The following is a 26,247-nucleotide window of genomic DNA, read 5'->3' on the forward strand; positions in this document are numbered from 1 at the left end:
TTTTTGTTGGTCAGATTCAAGTAAATGTGTCATGGTTCCTTACTTTGCAATGAAATGAAGTTAACAGCTTTGTTGCACAGGAAGCCACAGGAATCACATGACAGTTTTTCAGTGTGTCTGACAGATGCCACACACACACACTAGAGGAATACAGCATTCAACAAGAGAAATGAGAGGCTTATGTTGTTTAGTTCTTTGGATATTTTCCTCCACGATATCGACTGGAACTTGTGAGTATCAATTTCAGCAATTTAGGAGTATAATCAAGTTTAACTCAACAAATGTTGATAATATCATGTTTACAATCACTATTGTGATACACTTTCTTGGAGTGCTGGGTAGATTACTTACAAGTTGTAGTCAGTTACTGATTCCAAAGTACATGACATAAATTTAGTTAGTAACGTATCTATTTCATTACACATTTAAAGTAATTTAATCTGACAACTTTTTGATTACTTTTGATCATTCATGGGGTACTCAAGTAAATATATTAGAAAATTTGAAAGATAAAAAAAGTAGTAGGGAGAGTCAATGAATTGTTAATAATTTACTGCCATTGTGAAAATAACATGTAATCAGTAAAATAAGCAACTGTAGTCTGATTACGAGTATTTTAATACGTAATATAATCTAATTACAAGAATCTGATAACGTAATCCAGATTACATGTAATCAGTTACTCATCAGCACTGCTAGCATGTAAGAATTGTTATCAATCTTTGTGAATATGTGTTTGAATTTAAAGGTTTAGGTTTTAATTTAATACAAATAATATTTACCACCTATAACATCAGTTTCTACAGATCAGCATTGGTTTTGTCATGAGGTTCCAGGCAAATGTGAAAAACGTGAAGATGTTCCAGTTCCACGGTAAGTTATTTTATCCACACATCTTTTAACAAGTGAAAACTTTTTAATAATATTTTATATAATATTCTTAATATTTTTTTAACAGGTGTATAGAACAGAATATGAGACAATGCCTCACACCAAAAAATCGACTATATAGGCCAGACCATATCTTTAGAAAAATTCCCCCCTCAGAGGTAAGACTAAATATCAGTACTTCTTAAACATGATATACGTAACATGCATTACACGATCCACAGACAAAGTACATGCTTGAATAGTAACATCATATAAATGTATATTTATTAGCTGTTCTAAAACTATAAATGCATATTATGGCTAATTAGACAATGGTCTGATTAATAAGCACGTAAAAACAAACAGAAGTTGATCTTCAAGTTTCATATGGTCTTGTTTTTTACATTACATAGGTCACGCAGTGGATTGTGCCTCAACCATTGTTTTGTCAGTCAACACTGGATACAGAAAATGGATGTACAATCAACATCTCCTCCGAAGCATTACAAATGAGCAGAAATAAACAGGGGGGAAACAATGATACAGATGTGAATTTGATTGTGTCTCTTCTCACTGAGAACATCTTCAGGGTAAGCAGCAGTTCAGACATCGAGTACACAGAAGTACTTTATGTCTGTCCTCTAAAGACTTGTTTAATTGTCAAATTAAACGTCAATTTATCTTCTTTGTGGATCATCTGCATTTCATAACATTGGTTTCTGCTTTGGATCATTTGGTATTGACACAGAAGGGAAATGACTCAAATGAGCCAGTATTGCATGGGGGAAACGTGTTGGGAGTTTGGCTTGGTGAGAATGAAGTTCAAAACCTTTCTCAGCCTGTTCAGCTCACATTCAAGAATAGAAATCAGGTGAGATGATTTCACATCAAAACATATTGCAACTGTAAAAATACAGCTTGGCTTTGTGGTTTTTACTAAACAACTGCCTGTTTTCACTTCTATAAAAATGCAACTTCATTATTGCAGAGTGAAAGTGGACTCTGTGTCTACTGGCATCTCGATGCAAATGGCAGCGGTCAGTATGATTTTCACACCATCTTCAGAGCAAAAAATGAATTATTAAGCATGATACCTTTCTACATAAAATGAAACAAATTTACTATCCTCTATAATCTAGGTCAATCTCAAAAGCAGTGGAATTTGCGTGTGTGTGTTTTATTTGAAATATTCATTTGAAGAAAATTTACACATTGGTCGTCAGAAATATATGGGTTTTTCAGTGGTTAAATGTTAAACTATTACACCAGTACACAAAATGTAATCACAATCTAGTACCAATAGTAAATCATGGTTACTAACTTTAAGCCTATAACCTGAAAGCGCATTATTTCATATATATATTCGCATATATAGCGCATATATATTTTTTTTTTGTAAATTTGGAATTCATTTAAATTCTTTGAATTCTGATTCCTTTTATTAAATCACATTATAATAATTCTAAATTTGGTGCCAATTCAAAATGCTTTAGGGATTTATGCAACAAGAATGAAGATCAAGAAAGGGAAGCAAGGGCAAAGTTTAACCACTGTACGGTTATGTGTGTTATGTGTGTTATGTGAGGTTACCCAGGCATGCTTTTCAATGTAATTAATTTAGGGCTGCCTATGACGAATGATTTTCATAGTCAACTGGAAGTCGTTCATTTAAGCCATTAGTTGACTAGTCACAACTTTATGATATTAATTTAATCACTTAAATATACTGTATCCTGGAGGCTCATTATTACACTAAACTATAATAATGAACCTTTAAAATATAAAAAACAAGAATATATGGAAATAAAGAATAAAAAAAAGGAATATCCATTGCGCTAACTTCTTCCCACGTCATACGCAGTATTGACTGGGATGAGTAATGCCGCGCATTTACCCGCGTCTCGTGTTTTTAACGGCAAAAACACGTTTTGTGTGAACCGGCCCTAAGACGAGAACGTGCGCCCTGCTTCACCAGCGTGAATTTGCATTCTGAGCAAGGGTTACCAGGTCAGTATAATAAAACCAGCCCAATTACTACTCAAAACCAACCCAATTACTAGCCAAAACCAGCCCAATTACTACTCAAAACCAGCCTAATTACTACTCAAAACCAGCCTAATTACTACTCAAAACCAGCCCAATTACTACTCAAAACCAGCCTAATTACTACTCAAAACCAGCCCAATTACTACTCAAAACCAGCCTAATTACTACTCATACCCAGCCCAATTACTACTCAAAACCAGCCCAATTACTACTCAAAACCAGCCCAATTATTACTCAGAACCAGCCCAATTACTACTCAAAACCAGACCAATTACTACTCAAAACCAGACCAATTACTACTCAAAACCAACCCAATTATTACTCAGAACCAGCCCAATTACTACTCAAAACCAGCCTAATTACTACTCATACCCAGCCCAATTACTACTCAAAACCAGCCTAGTTACTACTCAAAACCAGCCCAATTACTACTCAAAACCAGCCTAATTACTACTCATACCCAGCCCAATTACTACTCAAAACCAGCCCAATTACTACTCAAAACCAGCCCAATTATTACTCAGAACCAGCCCAATTACTACTCATACCCAGCCCAATTACTACTCAAAACCAGACCAATTACTACTCAAAACCAACCCAATAATTACTCAGAACCAGCCCAATTACTACTCAAAACCAGCCTAATTACTACTCATACCCAGCCCAATTACTACTCAAAACCAGACCAATTACTACTCAAAACCAACCCAATTACTACTCAAAACCAGCCTAATTACTACTCATACCCAGCCTAATTACTACTCAAAACCAGCCCAATTACTACTCAAAACCAGCCTAATTACTACTCAAAACCAGCCCAATTACTACTCAAAACCAGCCTAATTACTACTCATACCCAGCCCAATTACTACTCAAAACCAGACCAATTACTACTCAAAACCAGCCCAATTATTACTCAGAACCAGCCCAATTACTACTCAAAACCAGACTAATTAATACTCAAAAACAGCTTAATTACTACTCAAAACCAACCCAATTACTAGTCAAAACCAGCCTAATTACTACTCATACCCAGCCCAATTATTACTCAGAACTAGACTTAGTACTCAAAACCAGCATTATTACTACTCAAAACCAGCCCAATTAATACTCAAAACCAGACTAATTACTACTCAAAACCAGACCAATTACTACTCAAAACCAACCCAATTATTACTCCAAACTAGCCCAATTAATACTCAAAACCAGACTAATTACTACTCAAAACCAGCCCAATTAATACTCAAAACCAGACTAATTACTACACAAAACCAGCCCAATTACTACTCAAAACCAGCCCAATTACTACTCAAAACCAGACTAATTACTACTCAAAACCAGACTAATTACTACTCAAAACCAGCCCAATTAATACTCAAAACCAGACTAATTACTACACAAAACCAGCCCAATTACTACTCAAAACCAGACTAATTACTACTCAAAACCAGCCCAATTAATACTCAAAACCAGACTAATTACTACACAAAACCAGCCCAATTACTACTAAAAAACCAGCCCAATTACTACTCAAAACCAGCCCAATTACTACTCAAAACCAGACCAATTACTACTCAAAACCAGCCCAATTATTACTCAGAACCAGCCCAATTACTACTCAAAACCAGACTAATTAATACTCAAAAACAGCTTAATTACTACTCAAAACCAACCCAATTACTAGACAAAACCAGCCTAATTACTACTCATACCCAGCCCAATTAATACTCAAAACCAGCCTTATTACTACTCAAAACCAGCCCAATTAATACTCAAAACCAGACTAATTACTACTCAAAACCAGACCAATTACTACTCAAAACTAGCCCAATTACTACTCCAAACTAGCCCAATTAATACTCAAAACCAGACTAATTACTACTCAAAACCAGCCCAATTAATACTCAAAACCAGACTAATTACTACTCAGAACCAGCCCAATTACTACTCAAAACCAGACTAATTAATACTCAGAACCAGCCCAATTACTACTCAAAACCAGACTAATTAATACTCAAAAACAGCTTAATTACTACTCAAAACCAGCCCAATTACTACTCAAAACCAGACTAATTACTACTCAAAAACAGCTTAATTACTACTCAAAACCAACCCAATTACTACTCAAAACCAGCCCAATTACTACTCAAAACCAGACTAGGTCCCAGGTCCCCCGGTAAAAATCATGTTCTGGCTGGGTAACAGTCACGATCTGGGGTCATTTCAATTCGTGGACTAAAAAAACAACCCACAGCAACAGTGTAAAAGTAGCCCAATTCAGCAGGAAAACCGCAGACTTGGCAACACTGTCAGATGTAATTCCCGCACTCCCCAAAGACATAGCGTGCAACATCAATAAGCGTCCCTCTTAAACTAAGTACCTTAAATAAAAGATCCTAAAACCTACATACATGACTAGTGAAAGTATTTACTATATAATGATAACTAAATACATTTAACCCCATGGACATTTTTTTGAGAAGTTCACTATGGTTGAAAAAATAAAAATAAAAAAATGTTCTGGTTACATTCGCACATTCAAGTTACAAATGGCCGCACATGCTAAAAATAAGGTGGGTAGAGAGAAATCCAGGTTAAAAATAATGTACAAATTTAGTGGCTAATTATAAGTATAAAGTGTCTAAAACTACTACTTAAATCTTTTAAATGCTAAGCCATGTTTGAGGTCGATGAATGATAGGCGAACGTTTTTGGATTTTCTGTCAGACATAATTAACACATGGACCAGTTGTATTAACAATCTGTCCATCACAGACTGCATGTCTTCATATGGAGTTTTTATTTTATTTATTTTTATCTGTAACCAACTGGCAAAATAAAACTTCTCATCATCTAAAGTTTGGTTGATTATAAGGGGGGTTTCACTTGTGTTGACCTGAAGTCGGATAGTGTGAAGGCAATATCTTTAGCATCTGCAACGTCACTGTTTCCTGAGAATGACCTTGATTTTGTAACATTCAGTCATTATGAAACTAATGTCCTTATTTACAGACAGTTCCCATTCGAATAGATGTTTTTGCATTGACTTAGTGTAAATGATATGTGTGTGTGTCTGTGTGTGTGTGTGTGTGTGTGTGTGTGTGTCTGTTTGTCAGGTAACTGGAGAACAGACGGCTGTGAGACTAGCATTGACAACGGAGACTTTGTGTGCAGTTGTAATCATCTGAGCTTTTTTGCAGTGCTCATTGTAAGTGCATTTGTCATAAGATGGCCTTTTTTAGTTTTAAAAACATTGACTTTCACATTAAACTTGGCTGCGTACGACTGATTTGAATGCACTCTTTTGTCCTCAATGTTTCTGAAAGAGTCCTCAAATTCCTGAAGGGTCTCATATAATCCATCTCAACTACATTTCATACGTTGGCTCTGCCCTTTCAATAGCATTTACAGCCCTTATGATTGTCATGTTTCTGTGCCAACGGTAAGCTTGTTATTAATTCAGATATTTTTAGACACTTTCAGAATGAGATGTTCTGTGGAAATCTACAGACATAAATAAATAATGTCTCTCACCATCCTCTCAACAGGAAGAAGCATTGTGAACATTCGGCCTTCATTCATGTTCAGCTCTCGGGTTCCTTGTTTTTGCTGCACATCTCGTTCTTGTGTAGCGTGTGGTTTTCGGGTCAAGGAGACACTGAGTCAGTGTGTCAGGCTCTAGGACTTCTCCTACACTGGTGTCTTTTAGCCACTTTCACTTGGACAGCCATCGAGGGCTTCAACCTGTACCTGCTGCTGGTGCGGGTCTTCAACATCTACATCAAGAGATACCTGCTTAAACTAAGTCTTGTAGGATGGGGTGAGTTCAAATACACACACTGAAATGTCAATATACACCATTCCCACATTACTCATGGGCCCTACGATTCCCACGACGCATTGGACGGAATCACGGAATCCAGTCATAAAAACGGAATTTAATGTATAACATGGAATGTCACAGAATTAGGCGAAATTTGGATGAATCAAACAAAAGTAGGGCTGTAATCAAAATGCAATATGAAATATAGCTCCAAGCAGCAATTCTGTGGCCAACCCATGCCATAAGTCATTCCATCATGGCTAGGAGACTGTAACAATGAGCAATTTAAGACATATTAAGATAATTTTAGGCAAAATGGCTGAAAAATCATAAATATAGTCCCTAGTAATTTGGTTTAATGGTTTATCACTTTCGATTAATAGGTGGTGCTGTGACCAAATTGGTGTGGTGTGGTTAGAGTGAGGTGACAATGACATATACAAAGTTTGATGTCAACGTAAAAAGCATTGCAGAGATACAGCCTCGGAGTCGTTTTGGTATCATGCGGTCAATTTTGTTAATGCGTTATACAAAAACAGTTTTGGCTATCGATGCGAAATCTATAACGTTTTGCCGGCATCGTCTGAAGACGACCTGACTCAAGTTTGGTGAAAATCGGACGAACGGCCTAGGATAAGTTAGAAGAAAGAATGTTTTTAAAGAAAATCAAAATGGTGGACAGGAAGTTCGGCTGAATATGGCATATTGATATCTATGTTCTCGACACCACCCAAGGAATCTATTAAGACCAGTTGCATTACAATAAGCTAATTAAATCCAAAGTTATTAGCATTTATGGAAATTTTTATTATAGCTTTTGACCACAAGGTGGCGCTGCCAAGAAACTTTTTCAGCAGCTTCAGGGCATGCAATCGAATCATCTTGAGGAATCACAGGAAAAAAAGATTTTTGTTTCTTACGGCATAATCATAAGTGAATCTTTTGACAGTTGGTGGCGCTAGAGGGATAGAGCTAGAGACTCCAAAATTGCTGTGGTTAATGTTCAGACTGTCCTCTATCTGTGTGCCAAATTTCATAACTTTCCCGCAAGCAGTTCTATGAACGGCCATAGACTTCCAGAGCAGACAAAAAAAAGAAGAAGAAGAAGAAGCGGAAGGATAATAAGAACTAAAATTATAACAATAGGATGCTTATGCACCTTTGGTGCTTGGCCCCTAACTAGTGTCTTTGAACATTAAACCGCAAAAAGACTGGATGTCTCAGTGTGAATGAGCATTGTGTGTATTAGATCTATTTACTGTATTAATCTTCTTTTACAGGTGTTCCCACGTTTACAGTGATGATATGCGGTGTGACTAAAGCGTATGGCAAATATTCCTTTCACATGGATAAAGAAAACTCTACTCTGTAAGGTCAATCTATTCAAATGACACTGCACTTCTCTTTCTGCGTCATCTCTTGAGCGTGTGTGTTTTATTATGATGTAGATGCTGGGTGACCAAACCGATATTGAGCTACATTACAGTGAACGGTTATCTGGGACTGGTGTTGCTCTTCAACATGGCCATGCTGGCGGTGGTGCTGGGTAAGATGCGTCAGTTGAGATCCCAGGCTATTCAGGTTAAAGACCATCAGAGGAGGGCATGGAAAGACTGGGTGTCTCTACTGGGACTGTGCTGTGTTCTGGGAGTGCCGTGGTGTCTGGCCTTCTTCACACACGGCCCATTGAGTCTCACTTCACTCTATGTTTTCACCATTCTCAACAGTTTTCAGGGTAAGAACTCTTTCAATGCTCACTGAAACAAAAGCATGTGTTAATGAAGCACAATCATACATAGGCCTAAATGGCAGATAAACAGGGTACAAAAAAAACCCCAGCACAAATATTGTTAGATAGTGTAGAATAATATAAGATATAACATATTATAGCAACAAAAAACAAACAAAAAAACAAAAAATATATAACGTTATATATATTTATTTTATTTTTTTAGCTAGCATTAGGGTGAGACACTTTTTGCAATTGTGAAGTGAAGCCAAAAAAATAATAATTAAGGTCATTCCATGTCAAAACCCAATTTCAGAAACTTCCCAGACTCAAATTTATGGTTTTATTTATATTTTTTCTGAAGAACGAGAAACATAAATAGTGATAAAAGCCAAAATATTAAATGTAATGAACATATATCTACTGAGTAATCCACTATTTTGTAGAGGAGGGTCAAAATGACCATTTTCACCAGAGATTTGGATTCGAATTACAGGGCGGTAAAAATGACTTTAGAAATATGGCAGCATCATTATTTTATTTTTACACAGACATTGGTAGATCAATAAAATCTGTTTACTTTTGCAATCTTTGTTGCATTATATTCCAACTGTGAAAGACAGGTTTATTCTACGCAATTCTACATTTCTAGTTTCAACATTACTTATTGTTCAGATATTCCTCTTTAAAGGAAAACAAGTATCAGCTGTATTGTAAGTGACTCACATTTGGTTTTTGGCCACTGAAAATGTGTATAATAGAGCAATTTACTCATGAAGCCGCATTAAGATCCCCATATCTCTGGGATTGAACCATCGAGGGACTTTTAAATTAAGATACTGAAAGAAAAGTTTGTTAAGAACCAGAATCTAAAAGGATATTAAGATATCTTTAATGAAACAAATATTGCATAAGTCAACAGATTTAACTAACAGATCTACCAATCTCTGTGTAAAAATAAAATAATGATGCTGCTTATCATTAAGTATTTTTTACCATCCTGTAATTTGACTCCAAATCTCAGGTGAACATTGTCATTTTGACCCTCCTCTACAAAATAGTGGATTACTCAGTAAATATACATTCATTAAATTGAATATTTTGGCTTTTTTTTCATTTATGTATTTCTTTCACCAGAAAAAAGGGATCAAAATCAAAAACTGTATCCACGAAATAACCATATACCAAAATCTTATATCATTATGAAATTCCCAAGATGTTCCTTTAATAAATCAGAAGTAATACTCAAAGTGAAAATGGCAGGTGTGTTAGTGACGTGTGCCGGGACGGAGCGACGGGGGGAGTCAGGGGTGGCACTGGTTTCACCAAGATTTTACCAAGCAAGGATCAATATATTTCTGATCAACAAAATTTAGTCCTAACACTATCGCTATATACCCCTAAACCTAACCCTACCCTAAACTTGACATACACTGTAAACTCGTCCCTCAAATCTGATTGGTTGATTGGAATGTTGTTCCAGGATCAACAAAGATGTTTATACAGGAACATGTTGAAAACACGTTCACCGTGGCACTTGACATCACTGGCCATCCTCAAATTTAATTTCAATTTAATTTCACCTTATTGAAAAAAGCCTTTATTTTCGCCTTTATCTTGAGAACACGTCGCGTCTGGTGCGCATTATAGTCTGTTTGACATGCATTCAGCCTGAGACGCTCTCTTGCAACACATCCATTTTCACACGCAGTGAAAACCACTGCAGACAATAGAGGACACAGATAACACTCTGACTGACAAGATTCTTATATTATCATCAAATCACGGTTTCAACCACGGAAAGACGTCAGTAAAACTGCTTTATATCTCTTTATCTCTTTATGTAGTTAATCAGAAACTCTAGAGAGGAGCATTTTGCAAAAAAATATGCATTATACATATTTATTATAATTTACTTAACCTATATGATTAAAAAGTCATCATTATAAAAATAATAGTATAAAACCCATGTTCCCTTTCGTTGTCACTGTCAGAGTCACTGCTGACTTGCCTGAGACAATTCGAGGGCAAGAGTGCGGTTCCACTGAAACTCTTTCAGAGGCTCCTGGGGCATATGCCATCTGCAGCCGCGGTCACGCCACTCGGATTGCGTCATATGAGACCCCTTCAGCTTTGGCTTCGCGACAGAGTTCCGAAGTGGGCATTGCAACACGGCACACTCCGAGTACCAGTTACTCCGACCTGCCGTCAGTTCTTCACCCCCTGGTCGAACCTCAGTCTTCTCAGGGCGGGTGTCCCCCTGGAACGAGCTTCCCGGCATGTTGTTGTCTCAACAGATGCCTCCACCACGGGCTGGGGTGCCATGTGCAATGGACATGCTGCTGCGGGCTCCTGGACAGGACCCCAGCGGCTATGGCATGTCAATTGCCTCGAGTTGTTGGCAGTACGCCTTGCCCTGCACCGCTTCCGGGCGTTGCTCAGGGGTCAACAGAACACGTACTAGTCCGTTCAGACAATACCGCCACTGTAGCGTACATCCAACGTCAAGGTGGTCTACGCTCCCGCCGTATGTCACAACTCGCTCGCCACCTCCTCCTATGGAGTCAGAAGCATCTGAGGTCGCTTCGAGCCATTTTCATTCCCCGGAGCGCTGAACTGTGCAGCCGACGAGCTCTCACGGCTTCAGCCACTCCCTGGAGAATGGCGACTCCATCCCCAGTCGGTTCAGCTGATTTGGGACCAGTGCGGGGACGCACAGACAGATCTGTTTGCCTCTCACGACTCAACCCATTGCGCCCAGTTTTATTCTCTGACCGAGGGCACGCTCGGCACGGATGCTCTGGCGCACAGCTGGCCACAGGGCCGCAAGTATGCGTTTCCCCCAGTGAGCCTTCTTGCGCAGACCTTGCGCAAGGTCACGGAGGACGAGGAGCAAGTCATTCTGGTTGCCCCTTACTGGCCCAACCGGACCTGGTTCCCCGAACTAGTACTCCTCGCGACAGCACCTCCCTGGCCGATCCCTCTGAGGAAGAACCTTCTTTCTCAGGGACGGGGCACCCTATGGCACCCTCGTCCCGATTTTTGGAACCTCCACGTGTGGCTCCTGGACGGGACGAGGCAGGTTTGAGTACCCTACCACCAGTGGTGGTGGCTACCATCACTTCCGCTAGAGCGTCGTCCACGAGACACGCCTATGCGTTGAAGTGGAACCTCTTCGTCAGCTAGTGCTCTTCTCACCGAGAAGCCCCCCGGGGATGCTCGATCAGCGTTGTGCTTTCCTTCCTTCAACAGGGGTTGGAGCGAAGGCTGTCTCCCTCCACCCTGAAGGTCTATGTTGCCGCCATTGCCGCACACCATGACCTCATCGAAGGTAAGTCGGTGGGGAAGCACGACCTGGTCATCAGGTTCCTGAGAGGAGCGAGGAGACTAAATCCTCCTCGCCCTCCTCTCGTTCCCTCTTGGGACCTCTCAGTGGTTCTAACTGCCCTGAAGAGTGCTCCCTTTGAGCCCCTGCAATCAGTCGAGCTTAAATCGGCTTACCCCGGCCTGGATACGTACCCAAGGTTCCTACCATTCCCTTTCGGGACCAGGTGGTGAACCTGCAAGCGCTGCCCCCGGAGGAGGCAGACCCAGCCTTGGCACTGCTCTGTCCGGTACGCGCTCTCCGCGCCTATGTAGACAGAACGCAGTGTTTCTGGTCCTCAGACCAGCTCTTTGTCTGTTATGGTGGGAAGCTGAGGGGAAAGGCTCTCTCCAAGCAAAGGTTGTCTCACTGGATAGTGGACGCCATTGCTTTGGCTTACCAGCAGCAAGGTCGACCGTGCCCCCTTGGTGTGACTGCCCACTCCACCCGGAGTGTGGCATCCTCTTGGGCATGGCGCATGGCGCCTCGCTAACAGACATCTGCAGAGCTGCAGGCTGGGAAACACCTAACACATTCGCCAGATTCTACAATCTCCGAGTGGAGCCAGTGTCCTCTCATGTACTCGCTTCAACCAGCTAGTACCGGACCCGCTCAGGTGTCTTCGCTTGCTCGCCATTCCACTCCACGGCTTGAATACGTGCGATATTCTCCTCAGGTGAGCTTACCCGAAAGCCCTGAGCTCCTCCAGCACTCCTGATGTCGGCGGCAGTGTCTATTGCCTGCGAGTCAGCTAGGTGCCTCCCGTGTGCATGGTCCCTCCCCTGAGCGACCCCCACATGTGTATTTCCTCTGTAAGCCTCTCTGAGCATGTGTCTTTCCCTTGGCAAACACCTTGCCACGCCTGGGGTTGAAATATTCCACCTGCGGCTGGACACCCCAGTGTTCTCCATATGCTTCCTTCCGGTCATATGTGTATTCTCTAAGTCACCTACGGCTTCCTCCTTTTATACCCACGGGCTTGTTTTGTAATACTCGAAGTTGATAGGCTTTCTAAGCGAAACCCCATTCGTCGTCATCCGACGTAACGTCTCCGTTCCCTACTCAGGGAACGAGGGTTACATACGTAACCATAGACGTTTGGTTTGTTAATATAGGCCTACAGTGTGTTTGCTGTCTTTATCGGTTTGCCTAAAAAACTAGTAGCCTAAATGGTCACTTGTGAAATGTTAAATAGAACACAGAAATCATATTTAAAATAATTTATTACAAATATGTCATATTTCTGTCAGCAACCGTAATAATAACCATGTAATGCAGTCAAAATGTAAAAGCGGACTTAATGAATATAGCAAAATAATTACAGAAAAGATTTTTAAAAAGATTTAATCTTTGGAACATGGACTGTATTAAAAACAGTTATTACATGATACGAATGTGGAACGTGTTTTTAAAAGCGTGTGTTAAGCAGTGTTGGGTGTAATTCATCACTGATTAATAATTACTGTCATTTAATTAGTTTTCCGTTGAAAAGTAAAGTAAGGCGTTTTCTGTAATTTAATTACAGTATTTCTGGTGTAATTGCATTAAATACTGCATAAAACAATAGTGGATTTAACATAAAAATGTTGTGTCTAATGTTAAAATCTGTGTTTTTAATGAAACCTTCTCCCTTCAAATACTTTGGTCAGTTCAAGAATAATTTATGCCATTTTATATTTATTTGAAAGAATTAAAAGAGAAGTTTCATGTCTATCATTGTCAACTGGTCGAAGTTGATACAGGATTTAGAAAGTTGTTAAAACAGCTTATATATTATTGTTTTGACCTTATGAGGTGGACAAACAACATTTTCTGAAGATTAAGCATCATGCACTGACCATTTGTTGAAAAAGAAAAATGTAGACTTTTTAAAGGTATATTTTGTACTCTTTTTGCATGAAGTGCCAGATGCTTATTTATTAAATTAGTGTTTTTTGGCCCTAAATGAACACCGTGAAGCAGGGACTCTTGATGAAAGATGTCTTTGGCATTAATAGGCTACAAAAAGTGTAAAATCACATGCATCACTGTTCTTTTCATCCTCTAGGTATCTATATTTTCATGTGGTTTTTGACTCTCACGTGTCAAACACGGAAAGAGAAACAAATCTCATCTAAAGGCACCATTCAGGTCAGCTTCCAGAGCAATGAAGATGTGACTATAAGATAACCAACGGCCTTGGAGTTTTAAAGGTGGATCCATCAAAACTTCATGTATTTCTTATGTATTAAGATTTTACTTATTTAGATCTTTGTGATTTTTAACATGGGGTCTGCAGAGCCTCGGGGGACTGCAAGGGGGCACTATAAGAAATCTGTATAAAGTTTTAATAGCGGGGTATTTATTTCTAAATCTTGATATATCCTTTTTTAATTAAATTCCAGAATAGTTATTTTCATTGCCATTGTCACGTCTGGCGTACTATACAGTATATAGCCTATAGATATATGTGTATATAACTATAGTCATTGTTTAAAATGTAAATAAATCTAAAATTGTTCTAACATTATAAGGTTACAACGAAACTGAATCAACACTGAACGTCTGAACAACAGCTAAAATGCATTATTTTCCTGTTATCACTGTAAAACTATCTGTATTGTATAATTGTATTTTTAGTACAATGAAAAATACCCTATATTTTGTGAATTGTATCATGCAGTAAATGGGTCTTTACAGGGAAATATATTGCTTTATATTTTTGCAAGGGTTTCATCTTATTTGGGGGTGCTTGCTCTTGAGTGAAAGAACAATCAAATAACTTTAACAGGATAGCTGTTATACCTGATGATCAGTGTAATTTCGACAACACCTAGTGTTCAGAAACAGAAAGCACACATTTGTGGCAGACTAATGTTGCCTACTGTTCAGTAGCAGTCTATGGAATAAAAAAGAACAAATAAAATGATAAATAATCTCGTAATTCCGAGTTTATATATCACGATTCTGGGAAGAAAAATCATAATGGCGAGATTTAAACTCAACAGTATGCCTTTTCCCCTCAGAATGGCGAGTTGTGGTCAATATGAGCTGCCTTCACGCGCTATTCGACATTTCCTACTTCCCACTTCTGAAGAAGTGATTACGAGCTCAACGCAATCATATTTTGACTTTAGAGGGCGTTCATGTACTATTTTCTTACTAGGAAACGAGATTGGGAATAACACAAATTAAACGTCCCACTTCAGACCGTTCATTCACATGTTGACCACGTGATGTCGCCACGACACAACGAGAGCGTGTTTTTGTGTCAAAATGGCAAAAACAGAAAACAAACATAAAATCGCTTTGAAAGCAGATGACGAAAAGCAAAAACTAAGGAATTATTACATAAACTTGATGTCTAATGTTAATGTTCGTTTTTACGTTTACGCTCTTAAAGCAGGACTTGCCGACATCTTGGAACTGACGTCATCGATGGACCCCGAGTTGACAGGTCGAATGTCCGAGTTTAAGTGTCCGCAGCATAACACAAATATTTCATAATCTACATAACTCTCTCCAGTTTTCCCATATTTAAAAAACAAGACTACCCATAAAAAAAAAAAAAAACACTGACAAAGACAAGATTTACTTTAAAAGTTTTATGAAAATACCAATGTGAGGAAAATTGAGATACAAAATTTTTATCAATGGTAATATTACAAAAAGTATAAAAAAGAAAGTGCACAAAAACTTCTTTACAGCATTAATTGTACAGACAGCTTTGAATAAATAGCATAAGTTAAAAAATGACAAATGAACGTAATGAAATGATCAGCTAAATCTCTGGTAAGGCACATTGACCGAGAATGTGCCACATTAATAGTCAAAAACATTTTTCCCTGAAATTTATCGACATCTTGTGTTTGCTCTCATGTATTTTAAGAACAAGATCGTCAAGTCAAGACTAAAGTTGACTCAAAGTATTGCTGGTGAATAAAAACAAACATTCATTCAAATAATAACCTAACCAAATTCATAAACTCCACAATCCTGCTCAAGTTTAGAGCCAAAGCAATTTCCCCCTGCCCAAAAAAGGCTTTTCTGTCACATCGACAACATTTTGATTTAGCCAAACTGTAACAATAAAAACAAAACAAAAACAAAGGCTGCAGTCAATATATCAAGGCTGAAAGACTGTACAAGTTCATCTTCGATTACCTTTAGTGTACAATATTGAGACATGGAAAACGTGGTTAAAAACACAGTGTAAAGCCTGGTTGGAAATTCATCAATCAGTAATATCTCTTACTTTCTGAATTATAACACTCTCATACAACAATAACATACAAAAAAAAATAAAAAATACAAACACCACCAACAGTCATAAAACTGATCATGCCTACAAATACATTATGCATGCTTTCATATGCCATTGTGTAAATGATAACCGTTTAAATACTCTGAGATAATGCGTTTTAGCATCTTGGTTTTAAAGATTTACAAACCCGTAACCGTATTTTAAATATTGAGAAACATCTTTATGCCAAACCAGAAATAAATGAGATTTTACAAGCGTGTGTCCAAAATTCACATTGTGAATATTGTGCTCAAAGAAACCTTGTTAGTAATTGCATGTGTGTGTGTGATTTAACAGAGCACAGTTCACAGCTCGAGTCTGAGCAGAAGACTGCAAGGTAAAATATTGTATTTGCTTAAGTTAAAAGTACACCCATCTCATTAATGCCTATATACTGTTATATATAGCACTTTACATTATTCATCTTTAACCCGTGAAACTAAATGCCAAATAGAAGTCTTTTGGTGCACTGGAATGGAAAATAAGATTATATTTACAAAACACTGGTAACTCCCAAAAAAAAATTTACAGTAATAAAAAAAAAATGGATTACATTACATTTCCTAACTCAGACCTATAAATATGTCCTAATGCCCAAATTTTCTCCTTTTCCAGTTATATATATAAAAAAAAGGTACAAAACTTAGTTTACAAAATAGGCATAAAAAAATGATACAAAAGCAAATGGGAAAACTCAACTCATACACAGTTATCTAACAAAGGGAAGATATCAGAGTCTACCACTGGAGACAAAGCTATGAGGGCCTCAACGAGGGAGCGATAGGTGGATCACCAGGCCTCCTTCAGGACCTCTGGGAGAGGGGAAGGAAGTGTTTGGGAGATCTGAGAGTCCGAGGAGGATGCCAGAGCGGGGCGCTTCTTGTTACAGCAGGGCTTGAAGAGACGAGGATCGATGATCACCTCACCGAAACGCCCCTTGTAGACGATCCCGCAGCACACCTTTTGCCTGAAACGTATCGATGGTGTCATTCATCTGCTCAACCACTGGGATGTCAATTGTCAACAACATGCATTGGTAAACAGAAGGAGAAGAATACCTCTTCCAGTAGGACAGGTCGAGAAAGGAGAACCCAGACGGGGTTGGGCGTCTCTGTTTGGTCTCGATGTCGGAGCCGTCGTCTGATTGGTTACTGTGGCTGGGCGACTGAGACGGAGACATACTGGATGTGGTGCTGTGGGCATCTGAATCTGTCAAGACATGACGGCAAACATTAAACATGCCATCCGGAAAAACACAAGCTCACCGGAAAACAACCATTTTAGGTGGCGATTTTGTATTAGTTTGTGCGATGTGAATTGTGGGAGAAAAGGAATTTAGTTTGTGTAAGTGTAACAACACCAGGCCGTTCTCTGCAGAAATGTATTATTATTATACATAATGTACAGAAGACGATTGTTTATATCATTTATTTGAATAGTATTGTTCTATAACACTATATTATTACTTGCTTTTGATACTTTTAATAATATTTTGAACTGAATATTATTATTATATATGCATTTTAAGTCATTTTAAAGGCTTAGGTCTTCGTTTAGGTCTATTTTTAATTTAACGCAAATCTGGCTACTCGATTTATTGCCAAATGATTACTCAATAACAAAAATAATCGTTAGTGACAGCCCTATATCACAGAATGATCCCATGTGACATTTCGTATATTCAACAAACAAAAAAGTACCTGACTACTCGATTAATTGTCAAAATAGTCAACTGATTACTCGATTACCAAACCAATCGTTAGTGACAGCCCTATATCCCATGTGACGTTTCATATATTGCAAGTGTTCTGGGGGTATTTGAAAGGGTTTGGTGAAAAACAACCCAAAATTTAATGCATTTAATGAAAATCTTGAACTTGGCCGTTGGTCTTCGGTGCTCGATTGCGCGTTCATGAGTTCCTATCAGTGTTCATAGCGACTCGCCCAGAAAAAGCACCCAATTTATGAGAAATCAAGGTTCACCCCCAAAAAACGTGGAATATCCAACATGTCGTCACGTAGGATCATTACTGGATTTTTTTAAAGCTCAATGCTGGTTGCTGATCAATGCCATTATACGGGCGAGCGCGAGAGTTATGGGTTGTTTTTTCTCTCTCCTTTTGTGGCCCATAAAAGAAAAAAGGGCATTAGAACACCATCAGGGTGGGTAAATGATGACTCAATTTTCTTTTTAGGGTGCTTTTTTCAATGAAGAAGGATCCCTAAACATAACTACTGTCACAAGCAAATCGCAATTAAATCATACAAATTAGCCACCAATTCGCCAAATTATAAAAATGATCGTTATATGAACCATCATAAGATTAGATAAAAAAAATAATGAAAGAAAAGCAACTCACTTTGTCTTTTAAACTTATGAAGCTTCTTCAGTTTACTTTTCTTCTTTCCATCACTGTTTTTGACTTTCTTGGGTTTGGTGAGCTTGAATCCAGGTCCTGCTCTGGCATCAACCACCTTGGGAGGGAAACAAGATTATTCTCAAAATGTCTGGAATGAAAATGGATGATTCCAGTGAAAACTAGAAAACGGTCCCTTACATGATTCCAGTTCTTCTTTGATCCATGCGGTAATTTCTTCCAGCGCTTTACCAGCAGCACACAAGCGTTGCAGATGTCTCCGACCCGATCCTCTGCCAGACTATGAAAAATATCGCAATATGAATGACAGAAAATGTATTAAAGCAAACATCAAGTATATGACTAGAATTGTATTACATATGATCCAAAACAAATCCTAATGGATTTCCTTTTTTTAGAACAAATCCCCAATGGGATCACATAAGCTGGAAAAATTAAAGCTCATCTAGTATGATATTATTTAACTCCAATAGGATTCTCGTTGAACTAATTAGGATCAAAAATTGTGATTGGAAATCCTTTAGGATTTTTTTTGTGTGTGTGTGTGTGGGAGTGGAGATACAATCAGAGTCATGGATAAACACTTACCCGAAGCAGAGTCTGAAGTTTTCCTCATATCTGCTGCTGTCAGTGAACCGAGAACTTGAGGACTTGGTTTTGCAAATACAACAACCCTCGTTACTGCGGTAAATCTTGGATTTATGGAAGCCGAACATCTTCACGGGCTCTAGAAATGAATGGAGAACGTCATTAAAACAAAAGGTCTCCTGGTGGTTTTGCGCGGGGGATTGAAGGGGGCGGGCGCACAAATATATCTCTTGAACTTGACTATTTCCTCGCGTTGTGCTCTGGAAGTTGCGAAGAAAAATGCAGAATCACAAGCGCGCGTCTGGGATTAAAAAAAAAAACCGTGTTTGCTTTGAGCCCGTCTCGGCTGCAGCAATGACCTACTTCTGATGTTTGACAAAAGCCTTGCTGCTGCAGCCACACTTAATACACGATCATTGACTCGCGCGAGAAAAACAAACAACATGTGTGCACTGGGATTTGTTTATATGGAAAATCCTAGAAAGAACGATAATGGGATTTTTAACTACGTTAATTGGGAACCCATCTTAAACAGGAATCTTCTAATAATCAAATCATGTCCTAGTGGATAACCTAAATCAATTCTTATTTTGTCCTTTACTGGACTTATTTAGTCGCTCCAAATAATAATAAAGAATTCCGTTGGGGATTTTGACAAGGGGCGAAGCGGGTGAAATAGGCGGAGTTGTAAAATCGAAAGTAGCATTAAATGGGCGCCTGTTTACGGGGTTTTAGACAAAACACCACGAATAGAAACATTGGGCTAATACTAACGTTACTTAAAACACCTATTAAACGGCATAACGTTATTCATAATATAATTAACATCGCGGGCTTGATACATCAACATAAACGCTTGAAAATCAACATCAAACATTACTCATTCACAAAGACTCCACACATTACAAAATAATTATTCAGATGAATTTTGACATACAGTATGCTCAGATTTAGGTTTTTTTATTATTAGTTCCTTCGCGCCATATTTGCATAACGTTATATTGAAACCAAAAGAAAGCTACACGGACATGTTTCGTAAATTAACATTCAAACGCGCTTTTAAATCGCTTGGGAAGCCGTTTCTAAACAACACACGGATGATATTACCGTTAAAATACGGGTTGAACACGATCGCTATTCTAAACTTGCCCGAACAGTGAGCGAGCGCCAAACGCGCGTCCCATTAACAATAACAGCTAGCCCGTTAGCACGCGACGATGCCACGCTCCACATCCACGCGCGCCAAGCCCCATTGTTGATGTAAATAACCGCGCTGCAAACGCACTAACATTACACACAACACGTTACGCACTCCGATACTGACAGTACAAACAGTTAAAAACGAGATGCTGCATTCGTATAGTTAGTTACAATAACAAAGGACTTACCGTCAGAAACTTTGAATTCCGTCCGTTTTACTCGTCTGTACTGCGCATGCCTTACTACGACCACACACAGAAACACAAATGAATGGTGGGGGCGGGGCCTGCGTACAAACATTGAGTAAAGGGGTTTGTCGGAGGAAGACCATATAAGGAGCTTAGACGCCAAGTTTAAACATCCATTCAACCAATCATTGCGCTCGAGCTTGCCATTTAAGAATGTTTCATCCGGGGAAGTACACAAACGTTCCGCACGTAACGCATTGTTCTTGTTGTGACTTGAATGTGTGTGAATGGACTCGTTTCCCGCTATGTTGTAGCTCGAATGCTTGGAATACGGGGCTGTTTGTATTTATATTATATTATATAACACGCTAAAATGTAATGTTCCTGATAAAGTGATTTTATTATGTCTTGTCTTTCAGTCAGTGAAACGCAGTTTGCATTATAAGTCCTAAAGACCTAACAGCCTTATAGTAGAGCAGTATAATTTTTTTGTAAACGATCTTAAAATGGGTACATAACTTGTCCATGCACTTTTTCCGACAACTCATCAAAAGTTTATTTTAACACTTGCTTAAAAAGAAAGTATTAAGTATAAGATTCAGCAATGAGAGATCTTCTATATATATAATATATTTTAGTTTTCACATTTTTAAACACCCTTTTAATACTACAAAATATTCCTTATTAATATTGATATTAAACCATAAAAGTCTAATACAAATGCTGCTTAAACTGGTCAAAAAACTAGATCAAAGTCAAAAAACTGCATCATTTAAAAAAAGGCTGAAGCATCATTCATAACCATATTGAATTGTCACCTTTAATACATTTTATACACTGTACACAATTGTTCAATATTTAACACTACATTACACTGCTTTGTCTATAAATGTATCGAGATAAAACACAAAAAAAGAAAGAAAAACTCCCAGAATGCTCATGCCAGCTGTGTTTGAACAGGAACCAGAACATTCATGATGAAATTGGCACATGAATATCAATCAGGCTTTGATGTGCTTCTCCAAGGTATATCCTACGAATGATGCTACACTCTAAAAACAGGCGAATATTGTTGATCAATATTCAATAACAAAATGTTGGATCTGTAAATATTGCATAGCAGAAACAGAGGGGCTGCTGGGGTTTAACTAGGGACACAAACACAGCAGCTGTGCCAGTTTAATTCTACTTTAAATATGGCATTAGAGTCGCCCACAGTCGAGACCTGAGGGCTAAAGAGTGTTACGCTGCTTTGAAAGGATACATGGGTTGCTGCAACTGCTTATTAACTCTAATGTTATCCTTTCTACATTGATTGTTCTTAGTTTTTACAGTCTCTCTCATAAAGTCAATCTCTTGACTTTCATACAGTCTCTCTCATAAAATATGTTTGGACATCACTTTCAGAAGTCGTATCTATGGTTTTAGGGGATCATAATAAGCTTAAGAAGACAGTTCAACCTTTTCCTGTGTGGCACACAAAAGGAGATATTTATATGAAAATCCAAGCTGCTCTTTTCCCATCTTATGAACTGTGGGAAGAAATGGGGAAGAAAGAAAGAGGGTTTGGAATGATATAAGAGTGAGTAAATGGTGACGGACTCAAGTCTCTTCTGCTCACAAAGACTGCATTTATTTGATCAAAAATACAGTAAAAACAATAATATTGTGAAATATTATTACAATGTAAGATAACTGTTTTCTATCACCACAGTTAAAAAAAGATATATATATATTTTCCTGTGATCAAAGCTGAATTTTCAGCATCATTACTCCAGTATTCAGTGTCACATGATCCTTCAGAAATATGAGTAATGATGCTGAAAATTTAATATTTCACATCACAGGAATAAATTGCATTTTTACATATTTTAAAATAGAAAACAGTTCTTTAAATTTGTAATAATGTTTCACAATATTACTGTTTTTACTGTATTTCTGATCAGATAAATGCAGCCTTGGTGAGCTGATGAGACTTATAAAAATAAAAATAAAACATTAAAACATTAATCCAAACTTTGACCGGTAGTGTAATTTATGGGGTGAACAGATTTGCATTTGAAATCTTGCCACAAGCCTCTGAAGATTGTTTTAAAAAAAGAGCCTTAAAATATGAATTCCCCACAAGTTGTACTTATAAAGCATACTTCTACATCATTTGCTTCAAACTCTGCATGGTGACGGTATGGATTCGATTAGAGCACAGAGCAAGCAACCTGACACATATCAAAATAACACTGTTCTTCTCTGAAAATATAATAACAGTTTTTCTTACATGTTTCCCTTTTAAATATAGCCATTGTCAGCAGTCCACAACAACAACGAAAAATATTGAGCTTTCAGTAAAACGGTATAGCACAGGTGGGAGTTTTCACCTTTCCAGAAACGCATGGATCAAAATAGAGGACATATTTGATTTCAGTTGATAAAAATTATGACATGTTTGAAAAGACTCATTGCACTTAATATATGGCAAACATGACAGTAGCTTTAACGTAAGCCAGGTTAAGTCCTTTTGTTTAAGTCTCTCCATGTAAAAAGAAAGTTAGTCCATGGTCCCGCTGATCTGTGTGTTAGTTGTACAAGGAGACGGTGTTAGATCCCGATGCCTTTGACGAGAGACGCCTCCAGAGTGATGTTGAATTCCTGCAGAGTCTGTAGCACTCGAATCAGAGAGTTCACCAGAGAATGGTCCTTTAAGAGCGCCATGTCCTCGTACATCTGTGCTGTGATTGGACACTCGGCGAGGAGCGCGATCCAGTGGTGCAGCAGGTGATCTCTGCAAGCAGAAAGACAACAGGAGTCATGTGACTGATCGATGTGACAAAAGAGCATGTCATTTCAAATAAGGGCACATATAATAAACCCTTTTCTGATTTCACCTTTCCTCTAGTGTATAATATAGCTGTTTGTTCATGTGAACATTCTGCAAAGTTACAAAGTCGAAGGGTGTCGATCTCTCCACCAGAAAACACAACGTTCCCCTAACGTTAGGATTTGGTTTCCGATTGGTTCTTTTTTCAGAATCAAATAACGTTATAGGAATGTTCTTTTTAGGTTTTATTTCTTGCAACCATAAAATACTGTTCCCAGAAGGTTGCAGGGTGGTTCTTTTTAAATAACCTTAAAATACCTTATAAAGAACGTTCCATAACAGTTATTTTGTTTAATACTGTATACCGTATTTTCCGGACTATAAGTCGCACTTTTTTTCATACCTTGGCTGCTCCTGCGACTTATAGTCAGGTGCGACTTATATATCAAAATTACCAAGATTTACTCGTCACAGGATCGCTGACGGCCCCAGATTATTATTTGCGAGTTTTTGATGTATTTGTGGTATGACGTGAATGCATCATTTGCCGAAATTGGGGGTGACATTACCGTCTACAGCCACGAGAGAGCGCTCTATGCGCTCTAGACTACAGCTAGTTTTACCGCTGAAAAAATCTCTCTTCAGTGATGTGGAATAAGATCGCGGGAGCTTGGTGAAATTGCTTTACCGATAACTGTTGGACTCGCTGTCTTGTTATGTTTTTTTTATTTTATTTGATCCTATTCAGCCTCTCAGGTATGTTCTTTATGCTATTGTGTAGCTAACCGTTGATGTGTTACGTTAACAACATACCGGACACATATTCAGCCTGTTGTTCTTTGTGCTATTGTGTGTAGCTGAATAACTTAAATGCCTTCTGTTTTAATGAATGAAAGTCTGTTTAAATAACTTTTTCTTGGTCTTGGATTTTGTTAAATAAATTTCTAAATAAATGCGACTTATAGTCCAGTGCGACTCATATATGTTTTTTTCCTCGTCATGACGCATTTTTGGGCTGATGCGAATTATACTCCGGAGCGACTTATAGTCCGGAAAATACGGTAATACTGATTATAGACGTCCATAATACCGCTTATACTATAATGGGTAGTTATTACTGACATACAGCGGGATTATGTTATTGGAGTAAAGAGGTTAGGTGGACGTTAGAATAGCATATAGGGAATGTTAGAATAACGTTAATATAACTTTAAAATAACATTTGGGGGGAACGTTAGAATAACGTTCTACAAACCAAAAACTAACGTTCTATTTCCGTTAAGAAAACTTTCCTGGCTAACCAAAAACAAACCTTAAAAAAGAATGTTCTGGGAACCAAAAATTGTTAGCTGTAGTCCTTCCATTATTTTTGTAACTTCACTACAGGGCCGTAACGACCTCAGACATTAAAGAGGACAAGTCCCACCCTAGGGATGGGCTGTATAACGGTAGACATGATAAACCGGTAGAAATGTGTCAAACTGTAGACATTTCAGAGAGAAATCTCTATCGCGGTTATGCTCAAGTAACTATGCCGTGCTGTCCTGTCTTGAAAGCTTCTTGTTTTAATGCGTTTTTAAGCCTCGCTCAAGCACAATAAGCAGTGAAGGAAAACTCATTTCTGTATATGGCGCACTGTGTAAGAGATGTTTTCTGTGCGCACACATAAAGCCACTGCTCATACAGCGCGTGAGAACTGAAATTAGTTCTTTTTGGGCTTAAACGGTCAAATACACACAATGTGTCAAAATGCCTGTCATCCATCAACAGCTGAGAAAGAAAACGTGTATCAGTATATTAGATTTGTGCATTTGGTCTTAAAGTGACAGCAGCCTAATAAACCGACAGCCGTCTGAGTCATTAATGTTATTCAAACAATCTCTCACTGCTCTTGACCGAATCACTTTTGTAACTTGGAATAAATTCATATTTAATTTACACAATGAAGAGTATGCAGTGTTTTTTGTATATTTGATTACTTTATACAACTAATGTAGGATTTCTTATTTCTAGTGTTTGACGTTTTCAGGTAGGTCTATTTCATTTGTGTCTTTGTTCTATTGTAGTTTATTGTCCTATTGCTTGTAATTAGACAGGAACTAAAACAGTGTTTCAGGCAGAGGGTGAAAGGGCTTCTGCAGAAATGTATAGAATGGAAAAATTTGTGTTTCTTTTTCTTTAAATCATGTAAACATTGTGTGGCAGATAGCACAAATAGTTATGAACTTGTAAAGGAGCATAATATGGACACTTTGAAATTCAGAAATACTCAAAACTGTCAAAAATTCGACGTAAATAATGACCAACCTGGCCCCGAGACACACGAGCATCTGAAACTTCCCATCTTTGCCGATGTTTCTGGGTGTGCTGTTGATGGCGCGCATGAAATGGCAGAAATGACGGACTCTCATCAGCCAGTTCTCGTCCTGGGTCATCTGACTCTGTTCCGCACTCTCAAAGTAAACCTGTGATTTTTCTGTGGTAATACAGAATATAAACAGGAGGATTTAGGATAATTTTGAGGTATCATTCATGTTCCCAGTAGGATTTAGGTTATAACAAACTCCTAGTCTCAGCTTCAAACTACAGACCGCCAAGATTTACAGTAAAAATAGTAATATTGTGAAATATTATTATAATTTAAAATACCTGTTTTCCATTTAAATATATGTGAAAGTGTAATTTATTCCTGTGATTCAAAGCTGAATTTTCAGCATCATTACTCCAGTCTTCAGTGTCACATGATCCTTCAGAAATCAGTCTAATATGTGGATTTATGCTCAAGATACATTTCTTATTATAATCATCAATGTTGAAAACAGCTGTGCTGCTCAACATTTTTGTGGACAAAAAAAGAAAAGCAATTTTTTTAGGATTCGTTAATGCATAGAAAGGTTCACAAGAACAGCATTTATTTGAAAGTATTTTTTGTAATATTATTAATGTCTGTACTGACAGATTTGA

The 26,247-nt window shown here is 38.1% G+C and overlaps 3 protein-coding genes across 6 annotated transcripts in view; 1 reads left to right on the forward strand and 2 right to left on the reverse strand.

The window, feature by feature from the left end:
- The first annotated feature begins 123 nt into the window (after window positions 1-123).
- Window positions 124-14,744, forward strand: adgrg3 (adhesion G protein-coupled receptor G3). Its single transcript, XM_077201646.1, has 12 exons — window positions 124-230; window positions 798-873; window positions 959-1,049; window positions 1,284-1,460; window positions 1,619-1,741; window positions 1,859-1,907; window positions 6,033-6,124; window positions 6,243-6,358; window positions 6,465-6,736; window positions 8,020-8,107; window positions 8,188-8,474; window positions 13,880-14,744. The coding sequence occupies exons 1-12, from the start codon at window positions 125-127 to the stop codon at window positions 13,999-14,001; spliced, it is 1,599 nt and encodes a 532-aa protein (XP_077057761.1). The 5' UTR covers window position 124; the 3' UTR covers window positions 14,002-14,744.
- A 657-nt stretch (window positions 14,745-15,401) lies between these two features.
- Window positions 15,402-20,587, reverse strand: sinhcafl (SIN3-HDAC complex associated factor, like). Its single transcript, XM_077201647.1, has 6 exons — window positions 20,469-20,587; window positions 19,081-19,219; window positions 18,673-18,772; window positions 18,475-18,589; window positions 17,173-17,323; window positions 15,402-17,081 (listed from the first exon to the last, which is right to left on the reverse strand). The coding sequence occupies exons 1-6, from the start codon at window positions 20,578-20,580 to the stop codon at window positions 16,904-16,906; spliced, it is 795 nt and encodes a 264-aa protein (XP_077057762.1). The 5' UTR covers window positions 20,581-20,587; the 3' UTR covers window positions 15,402-16,903.
- Window positions 20,588-21,262: 675 nt separating this feature from the next.
- Window positions 21,263-26,247, reverse strand: part of dennd5a (DENN/MADD domain containing 5A) — a 63,219-nt gene continuing 58,234 nt past the window's right edge. For all 4 annotated transcript variants that reach the window (XM_077201671.1, XM_077201670.1, XM_077201668.1 and 1 more), the window contains 2 exons: window positions 25,591-25,759; window positions 21,263-23,247 (listed from right to left, as the gene is read on the reverse strand). In XM_077201671.1, the coding sequence (XP_077057786.1) occupies window positions 23,064-23,247; window positions 25,591-25,759 (353 nt within the window). In that variant the 3' untranslated portion in view covers window positions 21,263-23,063. The remainder of the gene's footprint in view (window positions 23,248-25,590; window positions 25,760-26,247) is intronic.

Source organism: Siphateles boraxobius, unplaced genomic scaffold (assembly GCF_051911475.1).
Source record: "Siphateles boraxobius isolate OS27281-9 unplaced genomic scaffold, OSU_SipBor_1 48, whole genome shotgun sequence".
Classification (NCBI taxonomy): domain Eukaryota; kingdom Metazoa; phylum Chordata; class Actinopteri; order Cypriniformes; family Leuciscidae; genus Siphateles; species Siphateles boraxobius.

Coding starts and splice junctions, on each gene's coding strand:
- adgrg3 (XM_077201646.1), top strand. CDS start 125: ATGCCACACACACACACTAGAGGAATACAGCATTCAACAAGAGAAATG. Junction 1,742..1,858: donor CATTCAAGAATAGAAATCAG/GTGAGATGATTT, acceptor TCATTATTGCAG/AGTGAAAGTGGACTCTGTGT. Junction 8,108..8,187: donor GATAAAGAAAACTCTACTCT/GTAAGGTCAATC, acceptor ATTATGATGTAG/ATGCTGGGTGACCAAACCGA.
- sinhcafl (XM_077201647.1), bottom strand. CDS start 20,580: ATGTTTGTACGCAGGCCCCGCCCCCACCATTCATTTGTGTTTCTGTGT. Junction 18,773..19,080: donor AACTTCAGACTCTGCTTCGG/GTAAGTGTTTAT, acceptor TATTTTTCATAG/TCTGGCAGAGGATCGGGTCG. Junction 18,590..18,672: donor CAAAGAAGAACTGGAATCAT/GTAAGGGACCGT, acceptor TTCCCTCCCAAG/GTGGTTGATGCCAGAGCAGG.